Source organism: Gopherus flavomarginatus, chromosome 8 (assembly GCF_025201925.1).
Source record: "Gopherus flavomarginatus isolate rGopFla2 chromosome 8, rGopFla2.mat.asm, whole genome shotgun sequence".
Lineage (NCBI taxonomy): Eukaryota > Metazoa > Chordata > Testudines > Testudinidae > Gopherus > Gopherus flavomarginatus.
The window spans coordinates 5,907,797-5,926,700 of NC_066624.1; the positions used below are offsets into that span (position 1 = coordinate 5,907,797).

At 43.0% G+C, this 18,904-nt stretch overlaps 1 protein-coding gene across 1 annotated transcript in view; it reads left to right on the top strand.

Annotated features, from left to right (window-relative positions):
• Nucleotides 1-450: 450 nt before the first annotated feature.
• The window catches only part of LOC127056695 (transmembrane 9 superfamily member 2-like), a 43,742-nt gene continuing 25,288 nt past the window's right edge, over nucleotides 451-18,904 (top strand). The window contains exons 1-9 of the mRNA XM_050964857.1: nucleotides 451-691; nucleotides 3,777-3,844; nucleotides 5,526-5,619; nucleotides 6,691-6,818; nucleotides 7,069-7,198; nucleotides 11,084-11,211; nucleotides 12,760-12,871; nucleotides 15,198-15,274; nucleotides 16,175-16,283. Coding sequence (XP_050820814.1) covers nucleotides 461-691; nucleotides 3,777-3,844; nucleotides 5,526-5,619; nucleotides 6,691-6,818; nucleotides 7,069-7,198; nucleotides 11,084-11,211; nucleotides 12,760-12,871; nucleotides 15,198-15,274; nucleotides 16,175-16,283 — 1,077 coding nt within the window. The 5' untranslated portion in view covers nucleotides 451-460. The remainder of the gene's footprint in view (nucleotides 692-3,776; nucleotides 3,845-5,525; nucleotides 5,620-6,690; nucleotides 6,819-7,068; nucleotides 7,199-11,083; nucleotides 11,212-12,759; nucleotides 12,872-15,197; nucleotides 15,275-16,174; nucleotides 16,284-18,904) is intronic.

Below are 18,904 nucleotides of genomic sequence, written 5' to 3' on the forward strand. Positions count from 1 at the left end.
TGGGGATGGGAGGGCGGAGCTGAGGAGATGGTGCCGTAGGACCGTGGGGATGGGAGGGCGGAGCTGAGGGGATGGTGCCGTAGGACCGTGGGGATGTGAGGGCGGAGCTGAGGGGATGGTGCCGTAGGACCGTGGGGATGCGAGGGCAGAGGTGAGAGAGGATGGTGCTCTGGGGGCGCCAGGACCATGTTGAGGCCATTCTTTGGGCTGGATGGCAGAAGGTCAGCGTGCGTGACACAGGCAGAGACTGCGGCCACTGCCTTTGGAATCCAGGCCCTACGCTGGAGGAAGGTGTCAGGCAACCGCCTGAGCAGGCGCTTGGCGTCATAACGTGGGGGCGGGACCATTGTTCCTTCTTCTCACCTCAGGCACAAGGCCGGGTTGCCCTGCCCGCATTGAAGATGGCGCCCGGGGCCTCATCATCTGGTGCCCAGGCGCGCAGGCGCGGAGTAGCGCGATTATGACGCCGCCGCGCCAGGCGCTGAGCTCGGCCCCTGCTCTGGAGCTGGGTGCAGCTTCGTCGGGTCCCGGCTCGGGCTTTCTTCCCTTCCCAGCAGGCGGGACGATGAGGCTGCTGGCTGCCGGGATCCTGCTGCTGGGCTGCTCGGTTCCCCTCTGCGCCGCCTTCTACCTGCCCGGCTTGGCCCCCGTCAGCTTCTGCGAGCCCGACAGGGAGACCGAGAGCTGCAAGGTGAGAGCGGCCCGCGGGGAGCCCTGCGTGGGCGCCTGCGGCTGCCTGGCTGGGCCAGGGCCTGGGCTCAGCGCTCTTGGGGGCGGGCATTGCTTGTCGGGGGACGCGGGGGAGCCCTGGGTGGGTGGGTGGGGGCTCCTGGTTTGATGCACCTTGCGAAGGGCTGGGGGAGGGGGGTTTGTAGGGCCGGCCTTGGCTGGGTGCGGAGTAGGACCCATAGGGGTATGGGGGGCGTGTTGTACGGGAAGCCTAGTTGGGTACGGAGCACGGTCCTGTGTGGATGGGATAGGAAGATTTGTAGGGGGCCTCCTAGTGACTATAGAGTAGGTCCCTGTGCCTGGGGTATGTATGGGTGGCAGGGTTGTAGGGGATGCCCAGCTGGGTATGGAGCAGGGCCCATATGGGTGTGTGTATGGGGAGGTGATGACCCTTTCTCAGTGGTCAAACTTAGGGATCCTTGGGGCAGTCCCTTCATGGGGCAGCAAGTGACTCTGGTGGGAGCCCCTTTCACATCCAGTTCTCTCTTTCCTGTGGTGGGGTTTAAGACAGGGATACATCCCATGGCTTTTAGCATCTCTGGTGTGGATAAGATTTTGAACCTGCCTGTCAACCCTGGCCAGGTACTAGGTGAGAGCAAGCTGCTTCTCAGCGGAACAGTGGATCTGTCATATGATACAGCTTTTCTTTGTCTAGAAAACCATGAGGACTAAATTAGTTGTTATCATGCAGGAAAAATATCTTTAAGTTAGTGTGGATAGTTCTCTGAAAACATCTAATCATTGTACAGCAGCAGTCAAAAAACAGATAAGAATGTTAGGAACCAGTAGGGAAGGTTAGCTAATAAGACAGAAAATATTATAAGGACACTTTATAAATCCATTATATGCCCACACTTTCAACACTGCATGCAGTTCTGGTTACCCCATCTCAAAAAAAAAAGTTGTATTAAAATTGGAAAAGGTACAGAGAAAGGGAACAAAAAAGATTGAGCATGTAATAGCTTCCATATGAGGAGAGATTAGAAAGACTGGGACTGTTCATCTTAGATGATTAAGGGGGAATATGATAGAAGTCTATACAATCATGAATGATGTAGAGAAAGTGAATAAGGAAGTGTTATTTACTCCTTCACGGAACTGAAGAACCAAGGGTCACCCACTGAAATGTACAGGCAGCTGGTTTAAAACAAAAGAAAGGAAGTACTTGTTTACACAACACACAGTCAAACCCAGGAACTCATTGCCAAGGTATGTTGTGAATGCCAAAAGTATAACTGGGTTCAAAATGGATTAGATAAGTTCATGGCTATTTTCCCAGATGATCAGAGATGCATACCATGCTTTATGCCTCAAACTGCCAGAAGCTGGGACTGGGCTACTGAGAATGGATCACTTGATAATTGCCCTGTTCTATTCATTCTCTTTTAGGGCTCTGGCATTGGCCACTGTGGAAGACAGGATAGTGGCTAGGTGGGCCATTGGTCTGACACAGGGTATGTCTACATCTACAATTTTGCAGCGCTGGTTGTTACAGCTGTATTAGTACAGCTGTATAGGGCCAGCGCTGCAGAGTGGCCACACTTACAGCAACCAGCGCTGCAAGTGGTGTTAGATGTGGCCACACTGCAGCGCTGTTGGGCGGCTTCAAGGGGGGTTCGGGGAACGTGAGAGCAAACCGGGGAAGGAGACCAGCTTCGCCGCGGTTTGCTCTCGCGTTCCCCGAACCCCCCTGCAAACCGCAGGGAAGGAGACCTGCTTGCTCGGGGGTTCGGGGAACGCGAGAGCAAACCGGGGAAGGAGACCAGCTTCGCCGCGGTTTGCTCTCGCGTTCCCCAAACCACCCTGCAAACCGCAGGGAAGGAGACCTGCTGGTTCGGGGAATGCGAGAGCAAACCGGGGAAGGAGACCAGCTTCGCCGCGGTTTGCTCTCGCGTTCCCCGAACCCCCCTGCAAACCGCAGGGAAGGAGACCTGCTTGCTCGGGGTTCGGGGAACGCGAGAGCAAACCGGGGAAGGAGACCAGCTTGATTACCAGAGGCTTCCTCAGGTATGCTGGGATACCTGCTTATTCCACGGAGGTCAAGAAAAGCGCTGGTAAGTGTCTACACTTGATTACCAGCGCTGGATCACCAGCGCTGGATCCTCTACACCCGAGACAAAACGGGAGTACGGCCAGCGCTGCAAACAGGGAGTTGCAGTGCTGGTGATGCCCTGCAGATGTGTACACCTCCTAAGTTGCAGCGCTGTAACCCCCTCACCAGCGCTGCAACTTTGTGATGTAGACAAGCCCTAAGAACATAAGAACAGTGATAGTGAATCTGGTGCAAACTAACTCAATGCATTTCCAAGTTAAAAGTTACAAAGCAAAGTTTCTGGGAACATTTTAAAACCAGGTGTTGTTCACACATTTGTGTGCATGATAAACTTTTTTTTTTAACGTTTCTAACCATTTGTTAGGTGCCCAGAAATCCTCTTTCTTCAAACTTGTCACCTATGGAAACTTGGCAGAGGGGCAAGACTTGCATTATGATGTTGTGTCTTATTGCCATTGAGCCCTTCAAACAGCATGCTGGTTTCTGCTGTCATCAGAGACCATGGAATGCTGAAAAAGTTTCTTTTGTGATGTAGTGCCATAAAAATGTGAGAACTTCTTGCTCAGTTCTGCAAAGTGGGCAATCTACCTGTGCAGGTGTGTATCTACTAGGAAACCTGATACCTGTCTTTCAGTCTGTGGTGCGGCTGTGCTGTGCTAGCACCCTGGTAAGTGCTAATCTAGTTAGAGCTAGAGAGCTTTTAACCAATGTTTAAAAAACCCGAGTTTTGTCTGAACTAGTGTTTACAAAGTGACTAGAGCCAGCTACTATTGTGCTACTGCTGGAAAAGGGGTGCAAAGATTTTTAGTCTAGTCAAGGTCTTCAATGTGAGTCTTCCTAGCACTGCACAGCAGAATATAAAGGATAAAAAATGAGCCTTTCTAAACATGGAATGGGTTTAACTAGTTTAAGATGCTTCTCACATGGGTGAAAGCCCTCTTGCCTTTACTTGTATTGCAGCGTATGTTACTTATATACTTTTTCATTCTTTTAGTCAAAAATTGAGCTCTTTGTGAATAGACTGGACTCAGTAGAATCAGTTCTACCTTATGAATATGATGCGTAAGTACACTATAGTACAGTTTTAGAATGTTTGAAAGCATGTTTTCTATCTTCACCTTTATTTTTTATATAAACTAAGGTAATATGATTTGTAACTTGATAAATATGTATACAGTTTGAAAAAACTGTCAGACACTTGCTAGCTGGAGGAGTAAGCCTACTACTCAGATAGGTATGAAAGGTGACAATTGGTGGAGTTATCGGGGTTCACCAGCTATGTCCTGCTAAGTAATTCAACCCCTACACTATTGGGAAGGAGGGGAAATTGCAGGGTTTTCTATTGGGGTTTTGTCCTTGGGTCCTGCTTCGGAGTTTTATGTAGTCATCTATTAGATAAAGCGGGGGTGAATTTCAAATGTATCAGCTATCTGCTGTAAGACCACAGCTTTCTGTCTCTTTTCTCCCAGTGCCTCCTGGTTGCTGTGAAGAGGAAGGAGGTCTTCATTACTCTGTTACGCCCCCAACCTCTGTTTTTTAGTCTTTTGGGGGCATTTTTTTGGTCCTTTTCTGTGAAGATTGTTACTGCCTGCCTTTGCTATTGCTTGTACCTTTGCCAAGTAGAAGTGTGAAATTCGTGTGATTCTTAAATTTTTCTGCTGAATACACTGGGGAGTAACAAGTGATATTCTTGTAAACTTTACTCTGCTCTTCCTTGGAAAAGCAATAAATAGCTGCAGACATGCTAGAGGCTGGCTCAGTAAAACAACACTACTGCCTGGTCTACACTGGGGGTGGTGGGGGGGTCGATGTAAGATACGTCAACTTCAGCTACGCTATTCCCGTACCTGAAGTTGCGTATCTTATTTCGACTTACCTCCCGTCCTCACGGCACGGGATTGACGGCCACAGCTCCCCCGTCGACTCTGCTACTGCCACTCGCCCTGGTGGAGTCGCAGAGTCGATGAGAGTGCGTTTGGGGGTCAATACAGTGTGTCTAGATGAGACGCGATAGATTGATTGCTACCCGCCGATCTGGTGGGTAGTCTGCATGTACCCTACACAAGTATTGCATTAAATTCTGCAGAAATTGGTGGCTTAGGCCCATACACTAGTAAAGGAAAGCTTCTTATTCACTAGTTTCAAGTGTGTTTTTTGTAACCTAGATGTACCCACAGAGATCATGAATAGTTATATTTCCCTATCTTTAACTGTTTCAGGTAAAGGGGGATTTCTGGACAGGTGAATGGATCTTTTTTGAATACTAATATAAAAGCCATCAGATTTGTCCCGCAGAATATACACTTGCCATGTTAATTATTTTCCATCTTTAAGGGATTTTTCTTTTTTTTTTTTTTTTTTTTTAATCTTCATTTGGCATTATGTCATGCCAATAGCGCTTTGTATGATTTTCTTACTTTTTTTAGCCTGGAACTTATATTACTTCAATTGCTGTCTGAAAACAGCACTTTCACTACAATCTTACAGTATATATTTTAAACAATATTGCTGGAACTATAGAGTGCATTGATGACTGATTAAAAAAGTTACTTTATGCAGTGAATTGTACCTAATCTGTCTGAATTTGAAGTCAGATTTTCAATGGTATATGAAGCATTGTTGGTTTAAAAAAAACCTCATGAAAACTCCTGTATCAAAGATATAGCTTAACAAATTGATTTATTTTGTAACTGTAAAATTCAGCCTAAAATGTATTAACATTAAAGACTCTAATTTTTTTCAGTTTTGACTTCTGTCAAGATGAGATAGAAAAAAGGCCTTCAGAAAATCTTGGACAAATCCTGTTTGGAGAAAGAATAGCATCATCACCATATAAGGTTATTCAAGCCATCCGAAGTGATTGTGGTTACACTTGGTAGTTGCAGTCTTAACCCACTTAAAAAAAAAAATCTCTCCTTCAATAATATTCAGATGATAGAAAGCAAGGAGATAATAACTATGGATTTTGTACTGTCACTATAAAGCAGTATCTTGGTCATTGTTAACTTAGTGCATGGGAATTGAGAATTCCATCCTAACCTGCTAATACTTTTTCCAAGAGTATTTAATTGTATATTTTACAGAGATTATTCAAGTATGCATATGTGCAAAATTTTGGGCAACATACAATGGAAGTTAGTTTGGTCCTCAGTATTGTTACCTTTGCACACACAATTTGGTAGAGTTAGTGGTGTGATGTGGCAATATAAAAATGGCCCACAAGCCATTCAGAATACTTGTGAGCAATAACTTTCACTCACTTTTAGGGCTTGTATGTCCTAGGATTTTTAATTGTGTTGTAACGTGTTAACTAACACAACTATAAATTCTAACCACACTGTAAAACCAGATTAGAAATATAAGTGTGTGAAAACACTTCCTTAATGGAAAAATGCTCTTCAGCAGGAAATGTCCACTGTGCTGCTGCAGTTTGCCAGCATTGCCTCATAGTTTGTCATGCTCTATAGCAGCTGAAATTAAAACATAGTATACAAAAGGAGCATTGTTGGTAACATGGGTAATTTCATGATGCACTGTGCTAAGTAAAACTAATGTGATTGCTCTCTTTACTGATGCAATACTTCATCAATTTGCAAGCAGATTATTTTTAAAAACCTTATGGTTGACATTTCAAATAGTTGTTTACTTGGATCATTCTAATTGTAGAGATTTATATGCTTTTAGGAATGTACAGGTGAATATTTTGCATAAGTTGTACATAAGCGTTGGTTCTCAAACTGAGTTGAAACTGCTGATATGAAACCAACTTCAGCGTCAAGAATTCTTTTTAGTGGGATTGGCTAGGATCTATATGAAAAATAAACGTTGATTGAAAAATAATGGCTTTTTAAAAAGGTACTTTGGGAGCAAAATTTTAAAATTGCTCTTTTTGTGTGTTTTGGTGACAGTTTACATTTAACAGACCGGAAACATGCAAGGTAGCTTGTACAAAATCATATGACCCAGAAGATGATGATGACAAAAATAAACTGGCTTTTTTGAAGAAAGGAATGCAATTGAATTATCAACATCACTGGTGAGTTCAGACATCCTGTTTTGAACTATGAATAGAGAAATGAAAATTAACATAATGTAATGAGTTGTTCTGAGAGGTGACACTTCTATCTATCTTCTATCCAGTAATTGTCCTGTAATATATTATTCTTTTGAGACCAAACCAAAACCTTGTTGCTTTCATTTGCATATGAAATGTAACTTAAAAATAACGGAATAATTAGATAACATTTCTTACTAAGGAGTTGCCTGTTTAAAATTTCTTTGTCTAGGATTATTGATAATATGCCTGTAACATGGTGTTACCAAGTGGAAGATGAACACAAATACTGTAATCCGGGATTTCCAATAGGATGTTTTATTACTACAGATGGCAGAGTTAAAGATGCTTGCATTATTGATGTAAGTGGTGAGAGCTTATTTCTTTATTATGGCCAGATATGGGGCTAGCTACAAAGCTGTGGTGTTGGGGTCATGTCCTCTTTAGTCTTTGTCAGGTTCTTTTGTTTTTAATAAATAACTGTGTGCTTACAGAGTGTAAAACAGGCTTGATATACAGGGCCGGCTTTAGGCCGATTCTACCGATTCCGGGGAATCGGGCCCCGCACCTAAGAGGGCCTCGCGCCTTAGGCACCTTTTTAATTTTTTTTTTTTAACTTACCCCGGTCCCTGGCTGCAGTCTGCTCCGGGGTCTTCCGTGGTCCCGCTCCTTTGAGCGAAGCGTCGGCGGGAGCGTGGCGTGGCCCCACTTTCCCAGCTAGAGCTCCAGCCGGGGCAGCGGGGCTTGCTGCACTCCGGCCGGGGCTCCGGCCGGGAGAGCGGGGCGGCGGGGCTCCAGCTGGAGCGCGGCAAGCCCCGCGACCCCGGCTGGAGCTCTGGGCCCTTTAAATAGCCCCGTGAGGCAGTGAGGGGCTCCGGGGGCTATTTAAAGGGCCCGGGGCTCCAGCTGCCTTTGCCACCCCGGTCCTTTAAATAGCCGCCAGAGCCCCGCCTCTCCCATGCATTCCCCAGCGCTCCCGCGGCTATTTAAAAAGTCCAGGGCAGGGTAGAAGGGGGTTTGGGGGCTACTTAAAGGGCTGGGGTTCCAGCTGCCTCTGCTGCACCCCCTGACCTGCTCACACCAGTCTGCCCCCCCCGCCTGCAGCCAGCTCTGCACCCCGTGCCCACAGCCAGCCTCTGCCAAACCCCCTGTCCTGTCTCCAGCCAACCCCTGCCACACACCCCTACAACCCTGCCTAAAGCCAGCCATCCCCCCCACACACTGCTGCCCGCACCAGCCCTGCACACCCTGCCCAGCCCGCACCCTCTGCCCTGTCTCCAGTCAACCCCTGCTGCACCCCACTGCCTGAAGCCAGCCAGTTCCAAACTCCGCTGTCTCCAGACCTGCAAACCCCTGCTGCACCCCCCTGCAGCCCTGCCTGAAGCCAGCCCGCCCCACACCCCCTGTCTCCAACCAGCCCCACACCCTTTTCCCTGCCTGCAGCCAGCCCCTGCCCTGCCTCCAGCCAGCCCCATGTCCACTGCTGCCCTGCAGTTTCCAGGGCAGTAACCCTGCACACCTGCTTCAATGAGGGGGGCAGGGAGCAGCTGGGACCAACACATGTGCACACCCCCAGGGAGTGGCGGGGACCCACACATATGAAATGATGGTCATTAATAGCCAGTCAACAGCGTATATGATGCAATGTATATAATATATAATTTTATTATTCATATAGTTATGGAAAGTAAATAATACATGAAAGAAATGAGAGGCTTTTTTCTCCACTTTTTTTTTTTTTTTTTAAGTCATCCCTGCCAGGGCCCTGCTGAAAATGTTCGAATTCGGCCCCCGCACTTCCTAAAGCCGGCCCTGTTGATAAAAAAACACAAATATAGTTAAATAAGCTCTACAGTATGTGCATTGACAAAAGTAAGCACACCTATATGTGATCAAACGTTCCTCATTTATATACATTATGTGGTTGTGCTGCAGTTTGTAGTAAACACTATAGTTAAGTATCAGGGGGTAGCCATGTTAGTCTGTATCTACAAAAACAACAAGGAGTCCAGTGGCACCTTAAAGACTAACTGATTTATTTGGGCATAGGCTTTCATGGGTTTTTAGAATTGAGGTTTTTTTACCCACGAAAGCTTATGCCCAAATAAATCAGTTAGTCTTTAAGGTGCCACCGGACTCCTTGTTGTTACTATAGTTAAGGATGCAAAATAGCTTTATACATCACTTCCTGGTATAGCCTGGGTTTAAACTTTCTGAAATACATTTTGGGATGAAACTTCATGTTTAGGCTCCAGCCAAGGGGAATTTTTAATAGTTTAGGCAAAATCTGTTGTCATTTATCACCATTGCAGCTCCAGGAGCAATAGCAATAGTGGAAGCTATAGAATAGAGAGGACTCAGTGTGTGTTTTTAAAAAAGTAGCTGCATTGTTATTACCAGTGGCTAACTATGGTTACAAAATTAGGTGCTCTGATATGCACTGCTGCTTCCATCATTGCTATTGCCAGTGGAAATGCACCAGTAGTGATTGATGGTCAGAAAGCTTGCTAGTGTAAATTTAACATCACCTCTGGATTGGTCATCTGCGGGAATTGAATAATAGATCTAAAATATTTTGGTAATTTAAACTACAATACAATGGATGGAGAATGGGAGTGGGGAGCATTGGAGGAAATCACCAACCCCCCTTTGTCTAATAGTAATGTAGCTAATATTGCCCCTTTACTTCTAGTAATAGTCAAACAAATATAAGCAGCCATATGCTCAGGGTTACATCATAGGCAACTGAAGAGCAAGTGAGGGCTGGGGATTGAAACTCACAATTTATACTGGCTACTGACCATCTCCAGAAAGGTCAGTAGTAAACAGATCATAGAGCACATTTTTTCAGTCCAAAAATTTAGACCAGTTCTAATCACTAAAGAATTTAGTCACTAAGCATTTATAAGGCCATACTGTTCTTCACAATAAGGCTCCCTTACATCACTCTAGCAGAGTAAAGGGGCCTAACATTTTTACAACTGTTTTATACTCCTGGGGGAATTCACTAAGAACAAATAACTAAGCAGGCAGGCTACTACATTTTGCTCTGTCTGAGGGAACAGAGCCTGCCCCTCCACATCGAGCGTGCCACAATAGCGAACAAGAGTGTCTCTGTCTCTGTCTCTCTCTCTGTCTCTCTCACACGCACAACTGCCTGCCCCCACCCCAGTGGTGATTTATGTCTTTATTGGCTGCTCTGGGTGCCCAAACCAACGTGCCTGCACTGCTGGGAAGAGGGGGCATGACTATTTTTGTGGCTTCCCTTTGCTTCCCTGTCAGAAGTCATTTTTCTGTGGGGAAGCAAAATCTGCAGGGGCCATGAATTCTGCACAAGCACAGTGATGCAGAATTCCCCCAGAAGTAATAGACTATTCATCTGAAGAACCACATGTGTTAGGTTAGAGATGGTACTCGCATGTCTGTGCTGTAGCCCAGTGGTCCTCAGACTTTTGAGGGTCACGGCCCGTGCCCTATCTGCATCCCACTGTGGCTGAGAGCAGGGCTGTGGTTTGTGGGGGGAAAGTGATGTGGACAGGGGTAAAGGGGCTGAGGCTAGGGTCATGGCTGGGGGTAGGTCGGGCCAGCAGCGGGGCTAGGGACAGAGCCGTGGCCAGTGGCTGAGCCTGGGGGTGAGAGTGGAGTTGCAGCCTGGCTATGGTGATGGCCGACAGCCAAGCCTGGGGCTATGTGCGAAGCTGCACCAAGGCTGGAGATGGGACAGCAGTGGGGCCGGGAGCCAAGGACTGGAGCAGAGCTGGGGGTGAGGGAAGGGGCTGGGTGGTGGTCCCTCCCCACCCTGTGTGGGGGCTGGCCAGGGCCCCACCGTGCACCCCCCTCCCCCCAGGTTCCTCTGTGCCCTCTGGGAACCTCTGCTCTAGCAACTAGAGGGGGGACAAAGAGCTACAGTTAGTGTTAGTGGTTACATGGAGATAATAAAGAGTGAGTAGACTTTTAAATCTGGACTAGAGTGTGTTATGATGACCTTGCAAGGCTGATGTAGACTCCTTTAAACCTTGTGGAATATAAAGTTATTATTCATTACCTTTATGTTCTTTGCTTTTTGTAGATTTGTTACCTTTCTAATGTCTATTTTGAGAATATAAAGAAAATACTCCTTATTCCTCCACCCCTTCTGTGTCTCCCCCACTCGCCCCCAGGATTCTTTTATTTTGGAGTCCTTGGATCTTTGACCACAGTGTTACCTCTCTCCTGGAAATGTTTTTCAAACCTATAATATTTTGCAGTCTCAGTTTCACAAGTGGGACACTTTCTATCTCTTCAACCATGTTGACATTACAATCATGTACCATAGCGGGAAAGATGAAGGCTGGCCTGGAGCAAGACTGGTAATGGCAAGACTGGATCCAAAAAGGTAATTACTAGTACGTGCCATTTTAATGTGCTTCAGTGTCTTCAACCATGCTTAGGGACGCTAGAAATTACAGTTGAGATAAACCAATTTCAGTCTTTCTAAAGAAATGTCTGTGATCTGTTGACTATTGTAAATCTTTGAATACATTGATGCATCTTCCTTACTTTACTTTTTAAAAGTAAAAATGAATGGTGTGGAGAAAATGAATAGAACACAAGAACCAGGGATCATCCAATTAAATTAATAGTCAACAGGCTTAAAACAAAAGGACGTACTTCTTCATACAACACAGTCACCCTGTGGAACTCATTGCCATAGGATGTTGTGAAGGCTAAAACTATAACTGGGTCTAAAAAAGAATTTAAATATGTTCCTGGAGGATAGGTCCATCAATGGCTATTATCCAAGATGGTCAGGGATGCCACCCTATGCCTTGGGTGTCCCTAGGCCTCTGACTGCCAGCTGCTGGGACTCAATGATCGGGGATGGATCACTTGATGATTTCCCTATTCTGTTCATTTCCTCTGGCATGGGCCGCTATTAGAAGACAGGATAGTGGGCTAGACGGACCATTTGTCTGATCCTTTATGGCCATTCTTATGTTTAGTGGTAATAAAACTGATTCAGAACATTCAAAGAGCACTATTAAATGAAGGCAATTTCTCTGGTGTACTTCAGCTTTCTCTTCATGTCAGTTTTGACTAGAGGACTGTGGCAAGAATATTGAATAATGGGCAGATGTGTTTTCCTATTATCCTCATAATCAGAAATGGCTGAACCATGTTTGCTCTAACTTTCTAAAGCAGGGTGGGCAAACTACAGCCTGCGGGCCACCTCTAGCCTGTTAGACCTTTTGATCCATCCCTCAGCTCCCCTCCTCACACCCTCCAAACCCCTTGATCCCAACCCAAAGCCCCCTGTTGTACCCCAAACCCCTCATCCCCAGCCCCACCCCAGCGCCTGCACCCCCAACTGGAGCCCTCACACCCCTCCCCTGTACTCCAATCCCCTACACCCCAATCTTCTGCCCCAGCCTGGAGCCCTCTCCCGTCCTCTGAACCCCTCGTTCCCAGCCTGGAGCCCCTCCTACCCTCGGTCCCAGCCCCACCCCAGAGCCTGCACCCCCACTCGGACCCCACTCCCGCACTCTGAACTTCTCATTTCTGGCCCCACCCTAGAGTCCTCACCCCCAGCCGGGGCCTTCACCCACTCCCACATCCAGACTCCCAATTTCGTGAACATTCATGGCCTGCCATACAATTTCCATACCCCTATGTAGCCTTCAGGCCAATTAGTTTGCCCACCCCCTGTTCTAAACCCTCAAACCAAACCCTTCACGTGTTCAAAGGTGAAGTCCATTTTGATGGTGGGAACAGGAAGGCCTGTTCTCAATAAAGAAATTATAAAACTGGTGGGAAAAGATTTAAAAAAAAAAAAGTCAGATGGCCAAATGTTTCTCACATTAGTCTTAATTACTTTTAAATAACTGTGAAGTTCTCTACTTAATCCAGCCGGTATGAATCTTATTTAAAATTTCTGTCTTGCTAGCTACAAACATACAGATAAAAACAATTTAAATTGTGGAGGTCCCCCTATGGAGATTCCTGGTAAATTCACGAACAAACTGGATTTGATCTACACTTACTCTGTGAAATTTGAAGTAAGTATATTAATGTTTTTGAACAAATCTTCTAAATTGTTTGGATCCAAGTTCTTTCTGGCAGTTATGTATTTATTCAGTATAAATGTTTCCCCTGTTTTAATACAGTTTTATGAATATTAAAGTGTCTGAGGAAGAACTTGGGAATGTAAGCAGTTCTGTAGCTAAGAAATATTAAACGTCTAGTCCCAAAGTTCAGAATGCAGTAGGAGAGAACTGTGAAAAATTACTTCCAGAAGCAAATTTCTCTCTTTACAAGTAAAGAGATGGCTTTAACTACCAACTCTGAGTTTGAAAGCCACACAGGGCTTTTCTTTGATCGTGCATCATCAGTATTGAAAATATTACAGGTTAAATTATGCCTTCAGTTACAACAGAGCAATCCACCTGTCCTCAAATTTTAATCTGCAACTGGAACTAACTGTCTTTCTGATGGTTAAGAATGAAATGGAATCCAGGTCACTCTTCTGGAGCTTCATTGGCTCTTCAGTGTTAATAGGAGTAAAATTAAGTAAAACTTAAATTTGGCATTAAAGTTGGCAAATCCAGCTCTAAACACAGGGAACAGAGCTATTGGTTCATGTAACTCTTCTACATAGTCACTGTTCATAGTGGATTGCTAACTCAAGCAACACTCATATTGGAGAAAATATATTTATATATAAACTTTCTTGGAGACATTTTTGATTTTATAATTTACCTGCTTTAATGTATCAGTTTATAGTGAGCATATTTTCTTAGTTCTTGTCCACTGAGTTGCTGTCCATCTGATTTGTAAGTGCCTTTGTTATAATTTTACCCAGATGCTTGCAAGCACTAAATTAACTACTTGATAAGTGGCTTTGAAAACAGAGTCCTTGTTTCACCTAATACATCACAGGCAGTAAGTAGCAAACTGTATTTGTGAATGTGCTTTTACCCTAATCTGAAAAGTCAACTCTTATGGGTGTGAGGATAGTTCAGTTTCCCTGTTGCTTCAAAAATTGGTACCTTAGGGTTCAGCCTACCCTAAGAAGTGGCAACTATGGTTTGTTTTTGTGATGTAGGACACCTGTCTACTAAGAATTGGACTGAGAACACTAGTTCAGTTTGCAAAGGCAGCCATACAGTTGTCATATGATAATAGCTTTCATTATCCACCCATCTGAAGTTGACTTGAACTTATGACCTTGAGGTAATAGAATATAGAGCCTTGGACTTTTCCCTTGAGCTATCCTTAGACTAGCTGATTTTACTACATGGATGAGCCTCCTGTCTATTAACGTGTTTAAATCTTGAGGATAAATTGCAAATTGTAATTGTAATGTCAATGTTGTTCAGTAATTTGCAAAATGGGTTATGCATTTGGGACATCTGTTCTTTCAGCAAGTCGATAATTCCTGCTAGTTCAGATATTTCCAGCAGATGTCACTATTTACATCTTAAATATCAGGTACACTTAAAATTGACTATCTGCAGTTTGCTGTGGTCAAGCTTTACTTTAGATATAGTCAGAATGCATTTTTCTAAGGAAAAAAGACTGCTATTTATTTAAAATTTAAATTAATAAACCAGTAAAGTCAATAGTGACAGTTTTATGGATCCAGGACACTTACTTTTCAAAAGTAAACTAAGCCCATTTCTTAAATAGTAATGGCTTCGTGATTTGTTATTGCACCTGCATTGTTTTAGTCTGGCCACTGTTTTGTCAGTCTGATCTTGCAGCCTGCACACTGAGGAGGCAGAAATCTGCACTCTGTTCTACAGCAGTTGACTTCTGGTAATGACGCCATGATAGACTGACATCTTGACCCATTTTTAAGAGTTGGGCTTTCAGACCCGTGCATGTGCAAAAATACACATTTGTGCACTTGCTGTTTGCATACAGCACATGCAAAAGTTCAATTGGATGCTAAAATAGTAAATTGCGCACAGTTTTCTGAAAATCTGATCCAGCGAATCATGACCTATTTACCAAAGTGTGACATGGTAACTTCACGGAGTAGTTTGATGAACTCACCTGTTCAAGTGAGTTCAGTCTTATGTTGTATAATTTTACTCTGAAGAACACTGATCAATATAAACTGCTCAAAAACATTGCACATAATTCAAAAATTACAGGCAGTGAATAGTATAAAATAAGTTACAGAGAAGGACAAAGTCATAAAATAAAGCAATCCCCAAGAAGAGACTGAAGAGTATAAGGCAGGGGAAAGACCTGTATCTAAGGTGAAGATTGGAGTCAAGCAGATTATGCATACTCGCTAATTTTAGGAAGTGGCATCAAAACATTTACTCCTCCAAAGCCATTTTTTTGTTTAATTGTTTTGTTTCAACTTGTTTATAGGAAAATGATATCAAGTGGGCTTCCAGATGGGACTACATTTTGGAATCTATGCCACATACCAACATTCAGTGGTTTAGGTAAAAATTTTAATTTATGGAGTGACTAAATCTTGCAGTGAAGCACAAAGATCTTGTCCTGCAGTTTTCAGGATATGTAACTCTTACATGTAAAATGAAGTCTGTTAGTTTCCAAGCAAATGAACTTCCTTGTTTCAATATATGAAGTAACTTTTATCGGTCTTGGATCTCTTGAGAGCAACTAAAGTATTGTATGTCACCAAAGGAATGTGCCATTAATATCCAAAAGCGAAGTAAAAACATGGAGGTTACTTTATCATCCTGTTCTGCAGAGCTTTTAGAAGGTGACTGCCCATCAGTTTTCTTGCCATTACTATCTGGCTTACTGTGATGTACAGATCTTTATTTGGTAAAGTTTTGTTTTTAATATTAGCTGCTGCTATTAAATACAAAAAATACAGTCAGTGAGTTTTTTATGCTGAAGAATGTACCAAAAGAGCTGCTGTTTATGAATTAATGTATCATTTGTACAGTAAAGAGGAAAATGCTGTGCTGTACATAAGTGCTAAAAAAAGCAATATATATTATACATGAAATAATTTATCTGATAGTTAATATGTAACTAATTTGTTTAATGGAATTATATAGAGTTGATTATTTCATATATATAAAATCCATTTGGTGAAAACCAGTTGGCTTGAGATTCTCTAGAATTCTCTGCTCTTCGGCAGAATGGCTTTGCAGGGGCTTTCCTATTTTTTTATATAGTAGTATGTCATATTATAATTTATATTTTCTGTGTAGGAAAACATTAAAAAACCTGACATAATGACTTGTACAAAAACTTGATGTCCAAAAATGTGCTTCAGACTTTAGATGTGCACATATTATGACTATTGCAGTGCATATGCTGAAATCTGAAAAAGCAGATAGAAATGTTGACTTTTTCTTAATCTACAGCATAATGAATTCCCTCGTAATTGTTCTCTTCTTATCTGGCATGGTGGCTATGATCATACTGAGGACTCTTCATAAAGATATTGCAAGATACAACCAAATTGACTCTTCTGTGAGTAGAACTCTTATGGTTTTTAGATCTCATTTTCTGTGAAGAAAAATAATCTATTAACTACAGTTTTGAATGCAGTCTAGAGGGTCAGTATAAGTAATATGTAGACATATCAGCTCTTTGGGAGTAATAAATGGCCTACTAAAATTTCAGATTCTCTAAAGAAGGGAGTATTTGGTGTAGATGTGATTAAGAGGCTCAGTTTTCCACCTCGATTTGACAAACTTTTAATGTGGAAGGACAAACTTTAGGGGTAAGCAACAGTGAGGTGTGGGTGCTACTCAGATATTTCAAAGAACTTAATGTTGAGTGCCTGTGCACATACTTGGATGCCTTGTGAGGGACACTAACAAGTAAGTCTGTAATGCGTCAAGTGATGGCTACAAAGGCAAGGTGAGAATTTCTATACTGCTATACATAGGTTTCTGTGAGTCCATTGTAATGGTAAAAACCAAAATCATTCTGCTTCTCTTACTGGTTAAATTTATCAACCTGAAGTGAATTTGGTACAACTTTGTTCCTTTTTTAAAAATGCAAATAAACGTGCTCTCTGAAGTCCTATCGTAATCTTAATGAAATATTTTATTAACAGGTTTGTTTGATTTGTGCATTGGATGGGGAAAGGACTACTTTTGTGTTTTAAATCTAAAGCATCATTTAGAGAATTGTTTTCTAGTAATCGTCAGTTGTAGATGTAAACCTCTTCATTTTAAGGCCTAAACATTGCATATTTCAAACCTACTTGCTTTACAGGTTTGAAATACCAAGCTTGCAGTAGGACACTGAATTTTTATCAATAGCGGTCTAACTGCAATTTCATCTAGATGGTGGGACCAGGTTCAGCTCTGGCATTAGCAGATGGAACTCCCATTTTAGTGGAGTTGTATTGAAAACAACAGTTGAACCTTCTCATAGGCAGTGTGGCTCTAAGTCCAACACAGTAGTTCTTTTAGGGTATATCTACACTGCAATAAAAAACCTGTGACAGCAAGTCTGAGCTTGGGTCAGTTGACTTGGGCTTGTGGGGCTCAAAATATCAGTGCAGACATTTTGGCTTGGGCTGGAGCCTGGGCTCTTAAATCCACCCTTTTGCTTCTTAGTAGGCTTACTAAAAATCCAACTCCATTGAGTGAGGAGTGCCCTGGTTCACATAAGACAAATCAGGGGCTCAGGTCATCCAGCTTGATTTGATTTTTTCAGACATACAGCACAGATAATGAATCAACTTTCAGAGCAAAGTTGGTGATGGTACCAGAATCTGCTGTTTTCCAAGGAAAGTATTTTTGCTGACTAATTTCTCATGGGAAATCTAACTCATGTACTTTCATTGGTTAAACTTTTCCAAATGTGCCAATAGAAAGTGTTTGCCTCGTCCCCTGTTGGATTGGAACAGAAGCATGCATTTAGGAAGTCCATCCTGGAAAAGGGATATTTATTTATTCAGTTGAACTAAATTAAAAATAAGCATTTGTTTCAGGCAACAACCTTTAAACCAATGCTTTGTTTACTTACTGGTTTATGAAAAAAGGCTTAGTAAGGATAACAGAAGCTTCTTGCTTTTGGAAATGAGAACCAGATTTATGTGGACTCCTACAGCGAAGTGCACTGTACTTTTGGGAAAAGAGCAACTAGAAGACTTCTGTCCTGGAGGAGAATGTATTATGATACTGAGTTTGGAAGCATTTCATCCATATTGTACCTTTATAATCATGTTCCCTGACTCTGGATCTATGGTTTCTGTTTCCCTGCTAACATAACACTTGCTGTAAAACTGTTTTCTAAACACATTTTAAAAAAGAAAAATCACACTTCTAGCATACTCTTAGCTCTTGAGAGTAATTTATCAACAAGGTGGACACAAAGCTCCTCACACCGGGAAGATGATAAAATGTTTCAGGGGAAATGAAGAGATGTCTTTGTCACTAACTAAGCTGCTGTGCATTGTCATGCAGTTCTGTTTCCCTTCCTTCCCACCTCTTTTCTGTGAATGTTTGATTTTTGGTACCAAACACCCCAGGGAAATATTTACTGATTACATTTAGGCTGGATGACGTGTAAGGAACCCAGCATTCTTTGTATGAATGAGGCACAGGTATTTTAGCATGGGCCAAATTTGTTGGAAACTACCAGTTTTTCAGAGTTGGCTGCTGCTTAGTTCTTCCAGATTGATTATTCCCTAAGACTCAGAGACTACGTTAGTTTATTTAGCAACATGACAGCAACATAGTGAAGAACACTATGGTCTCAACTCAGGAATTAACAGGCAAGATATTTTGGAGCAGAGAGAGCCCAAATTTGCACTTACGAAGTAAAGCAAAAAACCTGTCGTTCCTTACTGTTATAGTTACTGAGACTGATATGCTTTGAGACAAGCGAAAGAGAAGTTTTTAAACCAACGTGAACTGCTGTATTCCAAGTTAAATTAAATGGAATGTTTTGTTTTGCTTTATGTTCACATTGACCTTATGAGGATCTTTGCTAATTACATTGTTTCTCTGCCACTCTCAAAGGCAAGTAGTTTCATCATAAATCTTGCCTATTTCTTTCAGTAAACCATGAGGGGACAGTAAAATCAGTGACTGATGAATCAGTGCAATTAGCCTGTCTTTGGAACCAAACTG